The 17,365-nt window shown below is 27.2% G+C and overlaps 5 protein-coding genes across 5 annotated transcripts; 3 read left to right on the top strand and 2 right to left on the bottom strand.

The window, feature by feature from the left end:
* Positions 1-620: 620 nt before the first annotated feature.
* On the top strand, positions 621-989 carry EIN_401800 (hypothetical protein; the record flags this gene model as incomplete). Its single annotated transcript, XM_004255365.1, has 1 exon — positions 621-989. One exon carries the CDS (start codon positions 621-623, stop codon positions 987-989), a length of 369 nt encoding a protein of 122 aa, XP_004255413.1.
* Positions 990-2,196: 1,207 nt separating this feature from the next.
* On the top strand, positions 2,197-3,968 carry EIN_401790 (hypothetical protein; the record flags this gene model as incomplete). Its single annotated transcript, XM_004255364.1, has 4 exons — positions 2,197-2,403; positions 2,427-2,984; positions 3,071-3,256; positions 3,822-3,968. The coding sequence occupies 4 exons, from the start codon at positions 2,197-2,199 to the stop codon at positions 3,966-3,968; spliced, it is 1,098 nt and encodes a 365-aa protein (XP_004255412.1).
* A 2,247-nt stretch (positions 3,969-6,215) lies between these two features.
* Positions 6,216-8,034, bottom strand: EIN_401780 (hypothetical protein; the record flags this gene model as incomplete). The annotated part of the gene is made up of 2 exons (XM_004255363.1): positions 6,216-7,868; positions 7,942-8,034. The coding sequence occupies 2 exons, from the start codon at positions 8,032-8,034 to the stop codon at positions 6,216-6,218; spliced, it is 1,746 nt and encodes a 581-aa protein (XP_004255411.1).
* A 1,773-nt stretch (positions 8,035-9,807) lies between these two features.
* On the bottom strand, positions 9,808-10,119 carry EIN_401770 (thioredoxin, putative; the record flags this gene model as incomplete). The annotated part of the gene is made up of 1 exon (XM_004255362.1): positions 9,808-10,119. The coding sequence occupies one exon, from the start codon at positions 10,117-10,119 to the stop codon at positions 9,808-9,810; it is 312 nt and encodes a 103-aa protein (XP_004255410.1).
* Positions 10,120-16,098: 5,979 nt separating this feature from the next.
* On the top strand, positions 16,099-17,038 carry EIN_401760 (hypothetical protein; the record flags this gene model as incomplete). The annotated part of the gene is made up of 3 exons (XM_004255361.1): positions 16,099-16,130; positions 16,296-16,822; positions 16,854-17,038. 3 exons carry the CDS (start codon positions 16,099-16,101, stop codon positions 17,036-17,038), a joined length of 744 nt encoding a protein of 247 aa, XP_004255409.1.
* Positions 17,039-17,365: the final 327 nt, after the last annotated feature.

The following is a 17,365-nucleotide window of genomic DNA, read 5'->3' as shown; positions in this document are numbered from 1 at the left end:
CTCAAATATATGATTATTCTTTCTTATAATTCTCTCATAATCTACTATTATTGTTTGTGTTTTTTGACATAAAAATCGATTTTTATTGATTTTGCAAAGATAAATTTACTATTTTGTTGTCTATTTTGAATTATTTCTTTTTCAATACTTAACAATACTAAATTATTATTGTATTTTAAGCAAATTTATATTGTAAAGTAACTGAAATGTTTTAAAGTATCAGCTTTAAACGTGATATTTGAAATAACTTTTATTTCTCAAAAAAAATTAATTTTTAAACTATCTAAATGTTTTTTGATAATTTTACGAGTTTATCATTGCCATACAAAAGTACTATGTCAAAGTGTTTAAACAAATTATCTGACTAACGTACGCTTGTCAAAACATTTAAGTAGTTGTTTTTAAGTACTTTTTATTGTAAGAAAAAGCAAAACAAAAATATTGGGATGTTCATTTTTTGTTTTAAAAAATATCAAAAATGTTTTGGACACTTCGGAGATATCAAATAATCATTTAATTGTAAACACTGTTATTGTTACTGGGTGTAATTTGAGTTCAATGTGTTGTCAATTTGTTATACCTGTTCTAAATATGATACAAACTGTGCTTCATGTAATGCTATGTTATGTTTGGGCTGCAATCGAAATTACATTTTAAAGGATGGGAAATGTGTAAAGTGTGGGGAGTTGTTTCCAAATTGCATGGAATGTACAACTGAAACATGTACCAAATGCTTACCAAATTATTTGGATAAAAATTTAATATGTCAACCATGTTCTGAAGTTTATACAAATTGTAACTTATGTAATAAAACTCAGTGCCAAGAATGCAATGTGGGACATTTTGTTGATTATCTCCAATGTAATAAATGCTTAACCAAATATCAAGGGTGTCAAATTTGTGACGAAACCAAATGTACGATTTGTGAAGAAACGTATAACTTGAATAAAAATGGATGTGTAAAATACAATGAAACGTTCCACAATTGAATAACGTGTTTATCAATCCGTTTTTACACGTGTAAAAACGGATTTTTTGTTGACCAGACTGTTTGTAGAGAATGTAGATCGAAGTACACAAATTGTATTATAAACTGTTAACAAAAAGTTGGTACTACCAATAAATTGCTTAAACCCAATTTCCTCATTTTTTGTTTTTGTTTGGCTTCCAAAAATTGTTGAATTAGTGTTTATGGTACCACATTATTTTCTATTATTTTTTATACTTATTAAAGAAAATTTTGTGTAAAACAGAAGAAAAAATCGCAAATTCGTCCTAAGATTTTTTAAATCAAACCGCGGCTTTTTGTTAGAACTTTTTTTAAATTAACAAATATTTCAAAATAAAAGCTGTGAGGATTTTAGACCAACACGGACTTAAATGAAATAATAGATTAACTAATAATAAGGCAAAATAATTGAAAATACAAAACATGAACTAAAACACAATATTTAATGCCAAAACGAATAAACTTAATTGATAATAACAAATGACTAATAAACTGACCTTTTTAAGACTTAAAATGTTGTTGACTTTTCTTAATATTTGAGATATCCCGCTTGGATACTCCAAAAAGTTTCGTTAAATAATCATAAATCCCCCTTTCAGCTTAAGCTCTGGCTGCACCCCCGAATTTTTGTTCTCTCAAATATATAAACAATTTTATTGTGATTTTTTGGTCATCCTGTTTGATTATTATTATAATAAAAAACATTGAAATTAGACAAATTTTTAGTTTGTCTTCAAAAACGCGGCTTTAGTAGTAAAATTTAGATTTTTAAAAATTTTACTCGAAAAAAACTGCGGCTTTTTTCCTTGTTTTTTTAACAAAAAAATATTTAAACTATATTTAAAACTATATTTTATATTAAAAATGTCCAGTACCACATTTTTGTTATCAGTTTATATGATGAATCAAGCTGTCTTGAATGAGAAAATGGGTTTTATCTCGAAACTTAAGTTTGTAAACCGTGTAATTCCAAATTTGATAATTGCATATCTTGTGATGTATCAAAGTGTTCTGTGTGTGATAAAATTTCGTTTATAAAATATGGAACTTGTACATTATGCTCTTTGGATTTCATTCGTGTGATAGATGCAACATCACAACATGTCATTCTTGTTCAGGTGGTTTTTATTTGGATAATGGTATCTGTTTAACATGTTAAACAATACATCCAAATTGTGAAGTGTGTGATGAAACCGATTGTTATAAGTGCAAAAGTGGACTGTTTTTACGTGATGGGAAATGCCTTAACTGTGGCGACCTATATGAGAATTGTACAAAATGTGATAAGACAAGATGTTTGGAATGTATGGACCACTTTTATTTGTCGAATTACAACTGCGATATTTGTAAAACAAGTTGTGATGTTTGCCACTCTGAATCAACCTGTTCAAAATGTTTTGACGGATATTATTATAAGGAAGATGACAAGACGTGTTCATTGTGTGACATGAAAGGATACTACACAGACAATAAAAGTTGTAAAAAGTGCAATGCAAATTGCATCAATTGTTTGTCTCAAACACAATGTGTGTCATGCATCGAGGGGTATTATCTCGAAAATACCACTTCAGAAGAAATGACAGAATCTTTTGGAACGTGTACAGACTGTTCAACGCGTGGTTGTATAACATGCAATTCAACATCGTGTATCACATGTGATAACAATAAATACATTGATGAACATGGGTTGTGTTCTGTGTGTAAACCCGATAATGTCAAAAGTATTTCATGCTTCATTGATGAAAACGGAAACAAAAAGTGTGAGAAGTGCAAACCGGGATTTTGGATAGAAAATTTCGAATGTGTGACTTGTGAAACATGTGGAAGTAGTGGGTGCTCTAACAAAACAAATGGACTTTGTTTCAACTGTTTATCTCCAAACGAAGTTTTGATTGAGGGTATTTGCCAAATTGATAAAAATTGTGTCTCCATTGATCCCAATACGAGTGCCTGTGTGGCTTGTAATTCAGATTTTGTTTTGATAGGTAAAAGGTGTGTCGAAACACAACAAAATACAACAAAAGAACTTATTAATTTCGAAGGAAATTATTTCACAAAAAGGAATTTCATTGCAAAGAAGTATCTGATTCAAATTGTGTTTTGTGTTTAATAGAATATTATTTAAAAGACCTACAGTGTCTCAAATGTTATGAAATACTTACAAACTGGATAAAATGCGGACTTTTGAATTACTCAAATTACAACGAAGTTTACTGTGATATTTGTACCATTGGAAATTCCCAAAAAGTTGTTAATAAATGATTATATTATTAATAGTGGAATATTTGTATAAACAATCATAAATAAAAAAGAAATTAACATAAAAAATAAAGTTTTGGTAAAAGTAAAAAAAATAATGAATATAATAATCGAATATAAAAAAAATGTGAAATATATATATAAAAAGTGTTAATTGTAAATAATAAATAAAATAAATAATAATGTTAGAAATATAAGTATTATAATAAAAATATTTGTTTATATATTAATAAATTAGAGTCAGTGGTATCAATACAGTGTGATAGATAAAGTCAGTTGTATCAACACTTTGTTGTTTAATATTTTTATTAAGATTTTCAATTTATTTATTCTTTCATTGTTTTCCTTTTTTCAAATTTTTATATGTTATTTATTCATTTTTAAATATTTAATTTTTTTAACATTTTTTTAATATAATTGTGATTTTTATGGATTTAAACATATTTTTTTTTATTTCCTTAAATCATATTTAAAATAAATTATAATTATTTGATTTATTTATTTTTTTTATCAATTTTATTTTTAAAATTAATGAAAAAAATATACAAAAAAGAAATTGATGTTTGTTAATATTAACTTTTTAAAGTCATATTGTTTTTTTATGGAAACAAACTTTTATTCTTATTACAGTATATATTCGATAATAGTCCAGTCTATGTTCCAGTCTTATTCGATATCAGGTCAAATAATAAAAACTTGAATAATTAACAAAAAATACCACATTTTGTTTTTTGTCTCAACAAAATTCCAAATTATATTTTCACCCAAAAAATATTTTTGTTAATTTTTATAAAATTTTTGTGATTTATAATATGAAAAACAAATGCTTTATTTTATTAGTGTTTATTAAAACACAAAACGTCCGTTATAGAATCAAAATATTGACAGACAACACAAACAGCATTAAAACGAACATATGAAGAGCAATATTGACAACTCTTGGTTTTAAAATGAACATGCGTTGTTTTGTCATAATTCAACACGCTCCAACGACACGTTAATTAACATTATTTTGGTTTTAGATGAAAAACTCATTTGTTTTTAAAATAATTTTAAAAATTATTTTAATTTCTTTTAACTTAATGACAATTTGGTTTATGTATTACCATATTAAGGTTTTGGACAAAAAAACATTAAAAAATAGCAAAAAAAAGAAGTTGTTGTTTTTTGATTTTTTTTTCAATATTTGATAAAAGACCTCCTTCTTATTTTTTGGTCTCTTATCGAATAAATCCTTATATCGAATAGCCCTCTTATCGAATATTCACCGTATTTAAATTATTTTATTTTTATTATTCCAATATAAAATTTAAGTTTTTTACATTCATGTATAAAACTCATACATTAATGTATCTACTTTATAAATCGTTTGATAATAATCACGCAAATAAAAAAGAGATTAAAATAATTATATTGATATATATGTTTTAAATTGGTGTAAATCGCATGACAATAAAAAATTGTGTTTAAATTTATTTTGAAGTGTAAATTTTTTAATTTTTTAAACGACTTATAATTTTATTTTATAAAAATTTTGGAAATCAACAACAAAGAATTTCTTGTCAAACAAAAAATTTAATCATAAATTATCATTGGTTGTCTAAGTAACGTTTTTATTAATTCCATTGCTATAACTGAGTTTGTTGTTTTTTAATAAAGTTTAAATTGTAATTGAAATTTTCTGTAGTTAAAGTAAATCTTATATATTATTATTCATTTTGAAAATAATTTATTATAAAGAATTTTTTCAAATTTTTAATTTAAATTCAACACATGCGACAAGGAGCACCATTAAATATGAACAACAAACAACAAATTATTATATTGACAACAAAAAATGTTGTTGTTATAATCAAACCCGATAATTATAATAAAGTCCGTATTACAACTTACCAACGAAAACTTAACGCTGGATTTTGTTTAATACTAATGATAATTGGGTAAAAACTCAAAAAACAGTAAAAAACAAAAAAAATGAATTTGATTTTTTAAATTTTTTCTTATTATTTATCCAATAACAAAAAAAAGATTTATTTTTAGAACATTTTATCCTTCAACTCTTATGTCAGATAAAATCTTCAAGCGATGAGGGATGAAATATTTGGAACCTAAAAATCACCATAATGTGTTGCAGTGTATTATTCCAATAATGTATTAATAATTATAATAATACAATTAATATATTAATACGTATCTATTCCATTTTGATAAACATTTTCTCAAACTGTAAAATAGAAAATCATTAATGACAATTGACATCACTCTAACACACCCTGGACAAGTACTTGGCGAGCAGATTCGTGGTTTTGTCACAATAACAGTAAATTCCCCAACATTGATTAAAGGTGTTACTGTTAATGTATTAAGCCGAAGCCATACTTATTACACGTGGACTGTGACAACGTACTAACAGTGAATTTGTTTTAAGTTGAAATGAAATTCAAACTGGATTGTGAAACGTAAACACGTCGCTGACAATTGATATAAACATCATAATACAATAATCATTTTGAAACAATTTGAAACTTTTTAAATACCGACTATGAATCTATAAAATTGATTTGTATTTTATTAATTATATGACGTACTCAGTTTTTCAACAATTTTTGTCTGTTTAATAAGTATATTTACTTTCTCTTTATATTTCTTAATATTAACATATTTTTTTTTAAAATTTGTGTTAATTCGATGAACACCAATTTTACACTGTTTTACTTGTCATTGTTGTTATTTATTGATTTTGTTAAACATTATTTATCAAGTTCAACTTATCCAATATGCGGCTTTTATTATTTATTTTTGTTTTTATAAACAATTATCATATATTTTTGTTGTAATTTTTGTTCTTTTTTGCTTGTTTTTTATATCAAATTTGTTAATTTCTATTTTCGATGTTGTTTAACACTCAAATGACCTAAATCTAAGAAATATTATTTTTTCGTAACAATTAATTATTCACTTCCTTTAAGTTGTTAATTCCACTTGAATTCTCAATTTCCCAATTTTTAATCGCCTTTTTTGTGCCATTAATAGACTCGATTTTCTTACCCTTCACGGTTGTGATTTTAGAGCTTTTGTAAGTGAAAGTATTACATACATTAATATCAAGTTTTTTAATATTCGTCTGTCTTAAAGTAATTGTTTGACAGTCACCAATATAAATTGAATTAAACTCTCCTTTCATAATATTAAGAAAACAGACATTTCCCAATACCATATTTGGTGTATTTGAAGTTTTAAAAACACTAAAGGAGTTAACACCGAACTCTGTAATGTCGATGTCATTTGCAAGGTTTTCGATACTAAGAGAGTCTTCTCTGAAATGTACAGCCGACAGATTTCCTTCAAAAAGTGTTTTATTGTTCTTTATAAAAACGACGCATTTTACAGTTGGTAATCTATCAATATCAATGCTCTTAATTTTATCCAAGTCGATGATGTATTTGCCACTATATAACGTGTTGTTGTGAATAAAATTGACACCGTTTAGTACGTCTCTATATTCCACAACACTCAATTTTTCATCATTTAAAACAAGTTGTTTCCCAGTATACCCACAAACTCGAATAGCATGTGGTGTGCATTTCTCCATCACTATTTCTCCTTCGACATTTTCTATTGCGATCTTTTTGACTCTTATAGGAAGAACAACGTGTTTAGCATTCACGTTTTTCAGTGTAATTTCTTGTATCAATTCGCTATTTGACAAATCAAAGCAGATATCGGGAACTTCAATTGTTTGTTTGACCATAAAGCCATATTCTTGGATCCAAGGATTACTAATTTCTAATTTGGTTTGCAGACACTTTGACATGATGTTTTCTAGTTCGTTCGCACCACCCCCAAAATCAGAAAGAACATAAACGAATTCAGAACTTACATTATCACCAAATGAATAATTCATGTACTCCTGTGTGATATATGGGAGACTTTCTGTCTCTTTTGAAATAAAATTGACAAATATGTGGACATTTTGTGGTAAGTGTCTGAGTATATCATAGTCGGGAATTTCTGATAAATAAGGCGAATAAGTAATAACAAAAACGTACGTTGTAAATTCGTGTTTTTCAAAATCAAAATTTTTAAAATTTTTGAATGAAACAACGTCAGTTGTTATATAAACTTTTTTTAATGTACTCTTCCCAATAATATTTAGTATTGATTTAATTTCACTTTTCTGTAAAGAATACCCAATTTTCAGGAATTGAAGTTGTTCGAATTTGTCGATGTTCTTTTCAAGCACCTCAATTTCTTTGGAATTAATTTTGAGTTTCCTGACTTTGGAAGGAAACCATTTCGTCTTCAAAGTCCGTTCTAAAAAAAAGTTTGTGTTTTTTGGATTCACTTCGATCAACGGAATAGACCCACTCGATTTTTGTATCAGACGAGTTACAGCAGAAAAGTACAGTGTTTGTAAGTTTGGAAAAATTTTAAGAATCGTGTCAACATAAGAATTCAAAGAAGCATTGTAAGTGTTTATGTACATCGTCTGAACCACAGATAAACAAGATTTATTTATAAACATGAAGTAGTAAACATCATTTAAAGTATCCAGATAAAGAACAACATTTTTTAAAAACACGGGTTCAAGAACGACCATCTAAATTTTTAGTTTTCAATTCTGGTTTATATTAGAAAATATAATTATTATAAATATTAACACTTAAAATAACGCCCTTATTTTTGTTTTGGCCTGTTTTTACAGGGATATTAATCAAATTTTTGACGATTTTCCTTTTTTTGGCTTGTGTATTGTTTATGCACATAAAATAAACTCTAAAAAAACGGAAATTTATTTAATAAACTCAATATTTCCCCGATTTTTAGACCACTTAAATTTTGTTCAATGTTATTTAAAGTGTTAATAAAAATATATAACAGTAATAAATTATTGATAAATTAATTATTTTCATGAATGATTGAGGTTTAATATTATTTTAATAAATGTAAATTTTTAAGAATTAAATAATGTAAGAATGGTGAGTTTTAAGAATGTTAATTGTAGTTTTGGTATTTGTCTTGTAGATCGCTTTTTAAGTTACTTTTTAATTGATTTTAGTTTAATAAATTTTAATAAAAAAGGTGTGTTACTCACCAAATTGAATTATAAAAAAATTGATAAATTCCGAAACGCTTCCATAAAAACTCTTATGTATGTTTTGTAAGAGCAAGTATTGACCATCTTGTACAAGTGGAAAATGGAAACGTTGGTCTGTAAAAACCATTAGGTCGCGCGGAAAAACAGATTTTGTGTGTGTTGAATTTGTTTTTAATTATTCTAAAAATAAATTATGATCCAGATAAAATTTATCCAGTTTTCACTTCCCCACAAACAAAGTTGATTCAGTTGATTTGCTAAAATTAACATTGAAATTTGTTTTTTTTTCAAAAAGGTACAGATTAAAAAACAAATTATTTAACTGTTGTACATTTTAACGAATGGTCAGTAATGCAACGGATAAGCAAGTTCGATAATTATAATTACGACAAAAATGCCTTTGACTGTTGTAAATTTCCTTCTTGTATTTTTTAAATATCATTAAAAAATTTAGACTTTAGTTGCAAATTACAAACAATGAAAATAAATTGTACAAATTTAATATGTTATTGATAAGTTGATTTAAATTAATTTATTAATATTAAATAACTATTTACTTTTTAATACAAATATATATTATTTATAATAATTTATTATTTATTATTAACTATAAAATTAATATTAAAATTGTAGTAAATTGAATTAATCAACAAAATTATAAATAAAAGTGAAATTCATTATTTCAAAATTTGGCAATAATTATAAAGATAAAGTATTAAAAAATGGGAATTAGACCGTACGACTAGGATCATTCTTAGAGTATGTCACTTTCTATTTAACAAATAGAATTCACAAAATAGGATGAAGACTTTTCATCATTTTAGTGCCATAGGGATATACACAGCAATGCACGATGAACTGCTTGTTGAGGAGTCGAGTGCGTGCACAATACTCTGAGATGAGAGGCACTGAAGTCTGTCTGACTATTTTTTTGTTTATGTCAATTTTATATAAATTATATTTGATAATATTTTTAAAGAATTTAAATTGATAAAATAAAACAACAATAACACAATCAAATTGAACGACAATCAGATGAAAGCAAATTGTGAGCGTATTTCAATATGTGTTGGATTCTTACATTTTGGTTTCTTGTTCTTGAGATTTTGATAAGCCCACCGTTTTTTTTTCTTATCGTCTTGCTTGTTTGATGTGATATATGTGACTGTTTTGACTGTCTTCTTATGTAAAGGCGTGTTGTGCTTTATTGCAACAATTTCAAACATTTTTAAGTGGAACACCATGCTTGCTGATGACTGTTTTGGCATCAGTTCATTTTTATACAATGCGACACGTCAACACCTTCCATTTGTCAAGACTCAATTTTAACTTTGAGTCTTGACACATTGGAATAAATACAACAATACTTCCATTTGAAAACGTAGCTTACGTTTATAATATTGTAAACAAAAAATAAAAAATGAAGAATGCAGTGAATTAATTACTGCACCATTTTGAGAATCTCCTCAAGAACTTCAGAACTGCCAGGCGCCTTTTTCATGACGTTCTGGTTTTGGAAGAAGACAAATGTGGGAAGTGATGCAATGGAGTATTCAGCAGCATAATCAGTTGCTGTAGTCGCATCAACTTTGAAGAACTTGAGGTTTGTGTGTTCGTCAGCAAGTTTGTCCATCATTGGAGCACTTGCTTTGCACTTTGCACACTCGGGAGAGTAGAAGATGACAAGAACATTCTTGTTGTTTTCAATTGTTTGTTTTACTTCTGCAACATTGGTTGTGTATGTCACTGGCATGTCTTGATGTTTAATCGTATGAATTTTTTATTTAAATACACACCAATTGTTTCAACCCAAAGTAAAAAATGACCAGATGTTGCAATAACTCTGTAGCGATTTATAATTTTTCACATTAAAATTGTTTCATTTTTTAATTGTTTGGTATTTGATATAGTAAAAATATAGAAAAATAAATTTTAATACATACATAAATATAATTCAGCCAATTAATATATTATTTGTTGTGTGGTCGTTTTTTCTTGAAATTTAATCCAATCAATATAAACAGTTTGTTTAAAAAGTTAAATACGAACACATTAAAATAAGAAAATTATTTTTATCATTTTTTAATAACTATAATTTGTTGGTAAAAAAACTTATTTAACAATTTTTGGTATTTTTCAAATAACACAATAAGATATTGCCGTTTTGACGTTTTTAGTTACTGTAGGAACCAATATGAATGTATGTTAAGCCAAAACATCTCAAGTTATATCAAAACATAACTGAACACGACTCCAACTTTTTTGCAGAACATGATATTATTTAATATGAAGCAGTTATAATTACTATCATTGTAATAAACAATATATAGACAAAAACAAGCTAATAATAACAATTATTATTAATTTTAATTGGTTCAAAATAATTACAGGTATTTAAACCGTTTGATATTAAAAACAATGATAAATTATTTGGTTATACCAAGGATTTAATAATGACCATTGTATGTTAAAATGTTCATGGTTAAACTTCCATTCACAATTGGGATATTTTTGAATTATATTGTTGAACTAAACACACATTTATCATTGTACTTGTAAATAATTACACAATTTATTAAAACACAATGCAGTTAATCAATAACAAAATTACAACAATTACTTGAACTTGAAAATATAATTAGTATAAAAAGTCTGTTTAATTAATGATTGCATTTACTATTATAATATCTTGTTATTGAAAATGTTTTTAAAATCGTTGTATTACTTGTAACAATATTTGAAAACACAACAAAACAAAGATAAATAATATTTTTATTCAATGTTTGGTATAAACTTGAAGCACATAAAAAGAAAAAAGACAAGTTATAATGCTTTTGACGATTTTTAATATTGACACCAATTTAAATCCAAATCACAGTTCTGTTAAATATGACAGAATTATTTTGTAACAGAAATATATATTATAAAAACTCAAATAAAAAACAAAACCTAACAACCAAAAAATGAATTTTATTTATAACCAATATTTAATAATCCAATTAAAAATATATTTTTCATTTGTTGTAATAAATTCGGCAAAATACAGAAAAAATCAAATAATAAAATATAGAAGAAAGAGGTTGATAAACAAAACAAAAAGAACGTTTTAATGTATTTTAAAACATCTAAACGGGAAAGTTTATCTATTTAACGTTCTGTTATATTTTATAACTCATATTTATGGGAGAAACTCCATCAAAAGGTAGACCGATAAACTTTAAATCAATCAAAAGTACGTCACTTAAAGAGTGTCTTACAACACAACAGATAAAAATTATTTTCAGAGGTTAGCAGGACTTCAAGCACTCAAAAAAAAATCCAAATAAAAAAGCACTCATAGAAACGGCCACTGAGTCTGTTTATACCTTTGATATTATTGTTAATGATATTAAAATTGATATCATAGTGGCAGGGAGTAAGGTAGAACTACAATCACCTCTAGAGTATTATCCACCAAATGGATATAATAAATCAGATTTTAACATCTATGTTGTGCTTATTGATAGCACTACAAACATACTCGACAGAGACGATATTAATTATCTTAATAAATACATTTTTTATACCCACACTTAAAAAAAGATGATTATTACTTTGGAGAATTTGAATTTTTGCATTATTTGGTGAAGAATTTGGTTGCACTCGTCTATTATAACACTAACAAAAACAACACCCATTACAATCTAAAAATTGAAGAAATGTTCCATGGAAGGTGTCTCCACTTTGCAATCGGTGACATCGACAAAGAAAGCATCAGTCGAATCATTCAAAAGACAATCACTGCCAAACGAAGTGGCTTTGCAGGAAGATATTTTGGAGGAAAACCAGTCATTTTGCTGTATGACGAAAACGACACAAAAGGCGAGTTGGATGTCTCACTTAAAATCGAAGGAATGGAAGTCACTGAAGTCTAACCAAAGACAGAAATACCAGAAAACACATTAAGATGGACAGAAAGATATTTGGGAAGAGGGACAGAACCCCGTGTTTTAATAATTAAAGACAATGAATTGTTATATTCTTCTGGAAAAATCTCTTTGATGTCAAATTAGAAGGAGTTGATGTTAAAATTAATGATTTAAATGATGTCAACAAATTGCTGGAAAAGCTTGGACTGAACGTGAAAGAAAGAAACGACTTTGTTGTGTATTGGATGAAGGAGATGAAAAACTTCCAAAAGATGTTTGTCAAAATAGTTAACAGAAAACAATACAAAATGTTGGTTTTACTTTACGTGAAAAGATTCGACAATGTGATGAGAGTATTTGTTGGGTTTGGTGAGTGCCAAGAAGGAAATCAGTACTTAAGTGTTCTAGAAGTCGAAAGTGTTAAAAGATTACAAGGAAAGCATGTCATTAAATTGGGAGCAACTCTCATTTAATAAAAAGTTTACATTGGTATTCACTCTAGATCCGTTACTTGACACTTTAAATAATTTCTATAAATTTTATTTACTTGTTTACATAATTTTTATTAATTCGTTAATTATAATAAAATGTATTAACACTTTTAATAAATCAAACGGAAAAAGAAAATAAAAAAGAAAGCAAATCGTTATTTAAAAGAAAATTAATAGTTATGAATTGCACCACTTTTGTTTTTCAGATTATTAAATTATTAAATCATTTGAACAGATGACAACAAAATTTAAACAAAAATGCACTAACCGGGACTCGAACCCGGATCTCCACCTTGGGAGGGTGAAATTCTACCCTTAGACCATTAGTGCTCTTCTTTTTAATTGCGATTTTTTTGTTTGTTGTTTTTGAAATGCATATTGATTGTATTGCATGTAGTTATTTATTTAAAATCTAAATATTTAGATAGAAAAAACATATTTAAAAAACAAAATAAATTGTTTTGTGAATTAAAGATTATAATTTATGCAACAATACCATATTTTGTTATTCGCTATAATCCATTGAAGAGTATTGTAAAAACAAAACGGTAAATTATGATAACTAACTTACAAACAGATTATTTTACTTTATCTGTTTATTTATATTGTGTATAAAACTGGATTTAAAATAATAATAATTGAGTACAAATCATATATATACAGTATTTCCATTATATAACTCGACGCATTTAGTTCAAAGTCATTGTAATTATAAATAAAATTAATTAAACGCTTTAATATAATCCATTTAATAAAAAACAATAATTATTGAAAAAATAATGTATTGTGTTATTTAAATATAAACATCAAATAATAATATAACAACTTAAAAGTAATTAACGAGTACAATTTACTTTATACAAACAGCGGGTATTAATAAAACATAAAAATGTATTTTAATAATAACCCTTAAATTACAGTTTTAATTTTTTCGTTTTTCAAATACTTAATTTAAATTGATAAAATGTATTTTTTAAAAATTATTCATAATTTAACAACAAAGTTATTTAAAATAACGAAAATGTGTTTTTAAAAATAAATAAATTTAATTATTTCTATTATAGTATTGAATTGACAAATTGTTCATAAAACAATGAATGTTAATACAATAAAAAGCATCCATTTGTGGTTTTTCAAACAGAGAAAAATATTTATTTGTGGGTTTATCATGGAATTGTGAAGTAAATTCTATTCACCATTTTTTTCCATTAAAAATCAGTGTTATAAAAATATAGTAGTTTTTTTAATTATAATAAAACTTTATTATTTTCTAAGTGTATTTAAAATCAAGGTTCGAGAGCATAATAATTATTTGTGGGTTTTGCATTTGATTGGTCAATTGACCCACAAATAGACGTAACCCACAAATATAAAACCCACAAAAAGACACTTTTTACTGTATTTAAAATAATTATTGTTATTTTATTAACAATAAGTTTGTTTGTCAAGATGTTTTTATTTATAATACAAATTTGTTAATTTTTGTTTTTTATTTTCGGTTTTAAATCAAATTTTGAACTAAATTATATTTAATTGAAAATTATGTTATATTTTATAATATGTTGAACCACTAACATAAATCTCAACAACAATAAATTCTATTTATTACGATAAAAACAAATAAATTTAAAAATAGTTTTTATAAAAATTATTAATAATATAATAAAAACAATAGCAATTATTTTAAGTTGACAGGAAAAGGTATTTTTTAAAAATTAAAATACATACATGCTTAAAGTTCGAATGAAAAACTTAAAAACAACCTTAAAATAAAAGGATGTACATGACTATATTGTATAAACATTTTGAAATAAAATAATAACAAGTTTATATTTTAAAGTATATTTTGTTCAGTAACACAATAATTAAAAATATAACAACCCGTTTGAAATGAAAACACAACTAAACCTTAAATACCAAAATACAATACATATTATGCCTTTAGTTTTTTATTATAAAATAATTTATTATATTAAAAATATGTAATATAAACAAAGCTAAAATAATCGAAAAAAGTGAAACCATATTTAAAGCACAAAAAAATATTGTTAAACACATCAAAACATTGAATGTTTGTTATATTACAGAAAAGTGTTGAAATGACCATGTAGTATATTTGTGAGACTCGATGCCGACTCGAGTAATAAGTCGGCACACATCATATGGCATTATACCTTGTAGATCACCCATTAGGTCGAGCCTGCCTCGAAAATATTAATACCGACCAAAAACAAAAAAAACAATACCCTCGTGAAATGTCATGACTATTATGAAATACATGACCACCACCCCGAAGTTCATTGTATCTTTGAACAACATGAGGATGTTTCCACTGCAAAGTGGAAAAAGATATAGTTAAGCTTAGAAAATATGGCAGAGCACTTGATAAATTAATGTGTTACACCATCGTGTGTATGGAGTGGGAAGTGGGCTAACTTATCTTACAAAAAAACAGAAATGGGAAGAAAAAACAAAAGAATCTCAAGGATATAATCGATTCCATATGAGTGTTATTATATTTTATGATTTATATATTAAAAATAAATTATAAATACTAATTTTAAAAAAATGTTAAAAAAATTTATTATAATTTTTTTAATATATCTTTGTTCCCAAAAACAAAGATTTTTTTTTTTAATATTTATATATTGGTTTTGTCTTTTAATAAAAACAACTAACTATTAATACCAATCAACACTCCAAAGCAACCAATTTCGCCATCACTAGTGAACAAAATAGTTTCTTTTTGTGATGTCGAAGATTTGATTAAAGGCGTTCACTGACACTCGACCGAGCCATATTAAACGTCTCATTGATGATACACTCTTACATATCAGAAAAAAAGGAAAATCGATTTTCTTTGTCGTCATTGAGACTCGCGGACTTGGATAACTTGTCCGAGCGCGCAACTTCGGGGAACGACGAAAGGTGTGTTGACGTCGTCTATTAACACAACGAGGACTCACAATGCGAGGTCGTCTTCTATTCTTTGATATTTAAATTGGTCCCACAATCTCTGAAACGCGTGATCAAGTTGGTTCACCCGGTTACTGAAAAATACTCAAAATCCGACGGAGAGAATTTTGATAATAACACTCAGAAAAATGAAGTTCAAGATGCAAAAATAAATCAGTCTCAAAATACCACTGAAATTGGCGTGACACGACAGAACTTCCATTTCACGTTTGATACAACTCGTATCATCTTTAAGAACTATTGCGGTAAATAATAAATTGGTTATCAGCACCAGTTTTGAAGGAAACGTTTACATCCAAAATGGTCTCCCGGACTCTGCCGGAGTTTTAGTATAAAACGACGAAACTTTACAGTTTGATGCTTGGGTGGGACAACAGTTCAGATATTGCGTTAGTTGACCTCTTGAGTATCTCCGTCAAATTTCAGAGCCGCCAATTTTGCGCTTTCTGATTTCCAAAGCCGCGTTTCAAATCGGGAATTGGAGAACATCACCAAATTACTGAACGAGTTGAACGATGCACTGAAACAAATTGCGTCGTCTCAGAGAGCTGCAGAAGTCAAAGTCGAACAGCACAAGACGACGCGGGGACTCAAATTTGCACAGAGAAATATGAGAGAAAAAGCAACAAAAAGAAGTCCTTTTTTGTTTCTGAACATGCGATTTGCGCTGTCGATGAGGAGCATCAAATTAACTTCTTTTCAGAGGTCCATTTTGATGTGGAAGGAAGGAAAGACGGTGGAAATTCTATTTGGACTTATCTTCACATGCGACGCGATTTCAAGGAGGTCGATGAGAGAAAAGTGTCGATGAAGGTCAGCCACGGAAGTTTGGAGTACGTCAATTACATATTGAAGAAGAAGGATTGGGTCAAGGAACCATTTATTAAACCATTTGATGTTGTCGTTGACGTGGAGCTGCCAAACTGTCACATAGAAATTGGTCCACATGAAATGCTGGTGATTAATATAACGCCAGAATTTATTTCCGTCTTGGAAGAAATTGCGAAGAACCAGTCAAAAGACGTCACATCTGAATTTTACAACAACAAAGGGAAGTGTGTGATTCAGAACTTCATTGTAAGTGTTTTAAAGTTGTTTATATACAACAGAAGTGTTAAAGTCGTGTGGTGAGACGAAAGAAGTTCAATTGATTTTGGAGAGGAAATTTTCAGTGCAACTTGAGGACTTTGACACCATCAGAATTGACGATTTCAACACACGGAAATGTAAGAAGGCGTTTGTCGTGACCAAAAGTGGGTCCGTCACCGGTGCGATACTTGTGAAAACAAAATTGTAACAGAAATTTTAAAGTTTCCATTTATTTTTTCGTCCGTCATTTTTATAAATACGACTTCCGTTCTGCTTGATGTGGTGTGGACATACAATACCATCAAAATGATACTAAACACTTAAATGTGGATGGCGATTTCGATGGAATTAAATTAATTAAAATTAAATCCTTTCAATTTTCTTGTCCAACATCAAACTTTGATTACAGTAAAACCACCCAAGAGCGGTACCTCTAAAGAGCTGGTTCTCTCAAAAGCGGGCATTTTATAAACTAAAACTATAAATAGACTTCTCTATCGAGCGGTTTTTATGGTTTGATTGGCTAAAAATGCCC

This window comes from Entamoeba invadens (genome assembly GCF_000330505.1).
Source record: "Entamoeba invadens IP1 unplaced genomic scaffold scaff_1105074726573, whole genome shotgun sequence".
NCBI classification, from domain to species: Eukaryota; Evosea; order Mastigamoebida; family Endamoebidae; genus Entamoeba; species Entamoeba invadens.
The sequence above is the reverse complement of the archived record's forward strand: the minus strand, read 5'-3'. Positions and strand labels throughout refer to the sequence as shown.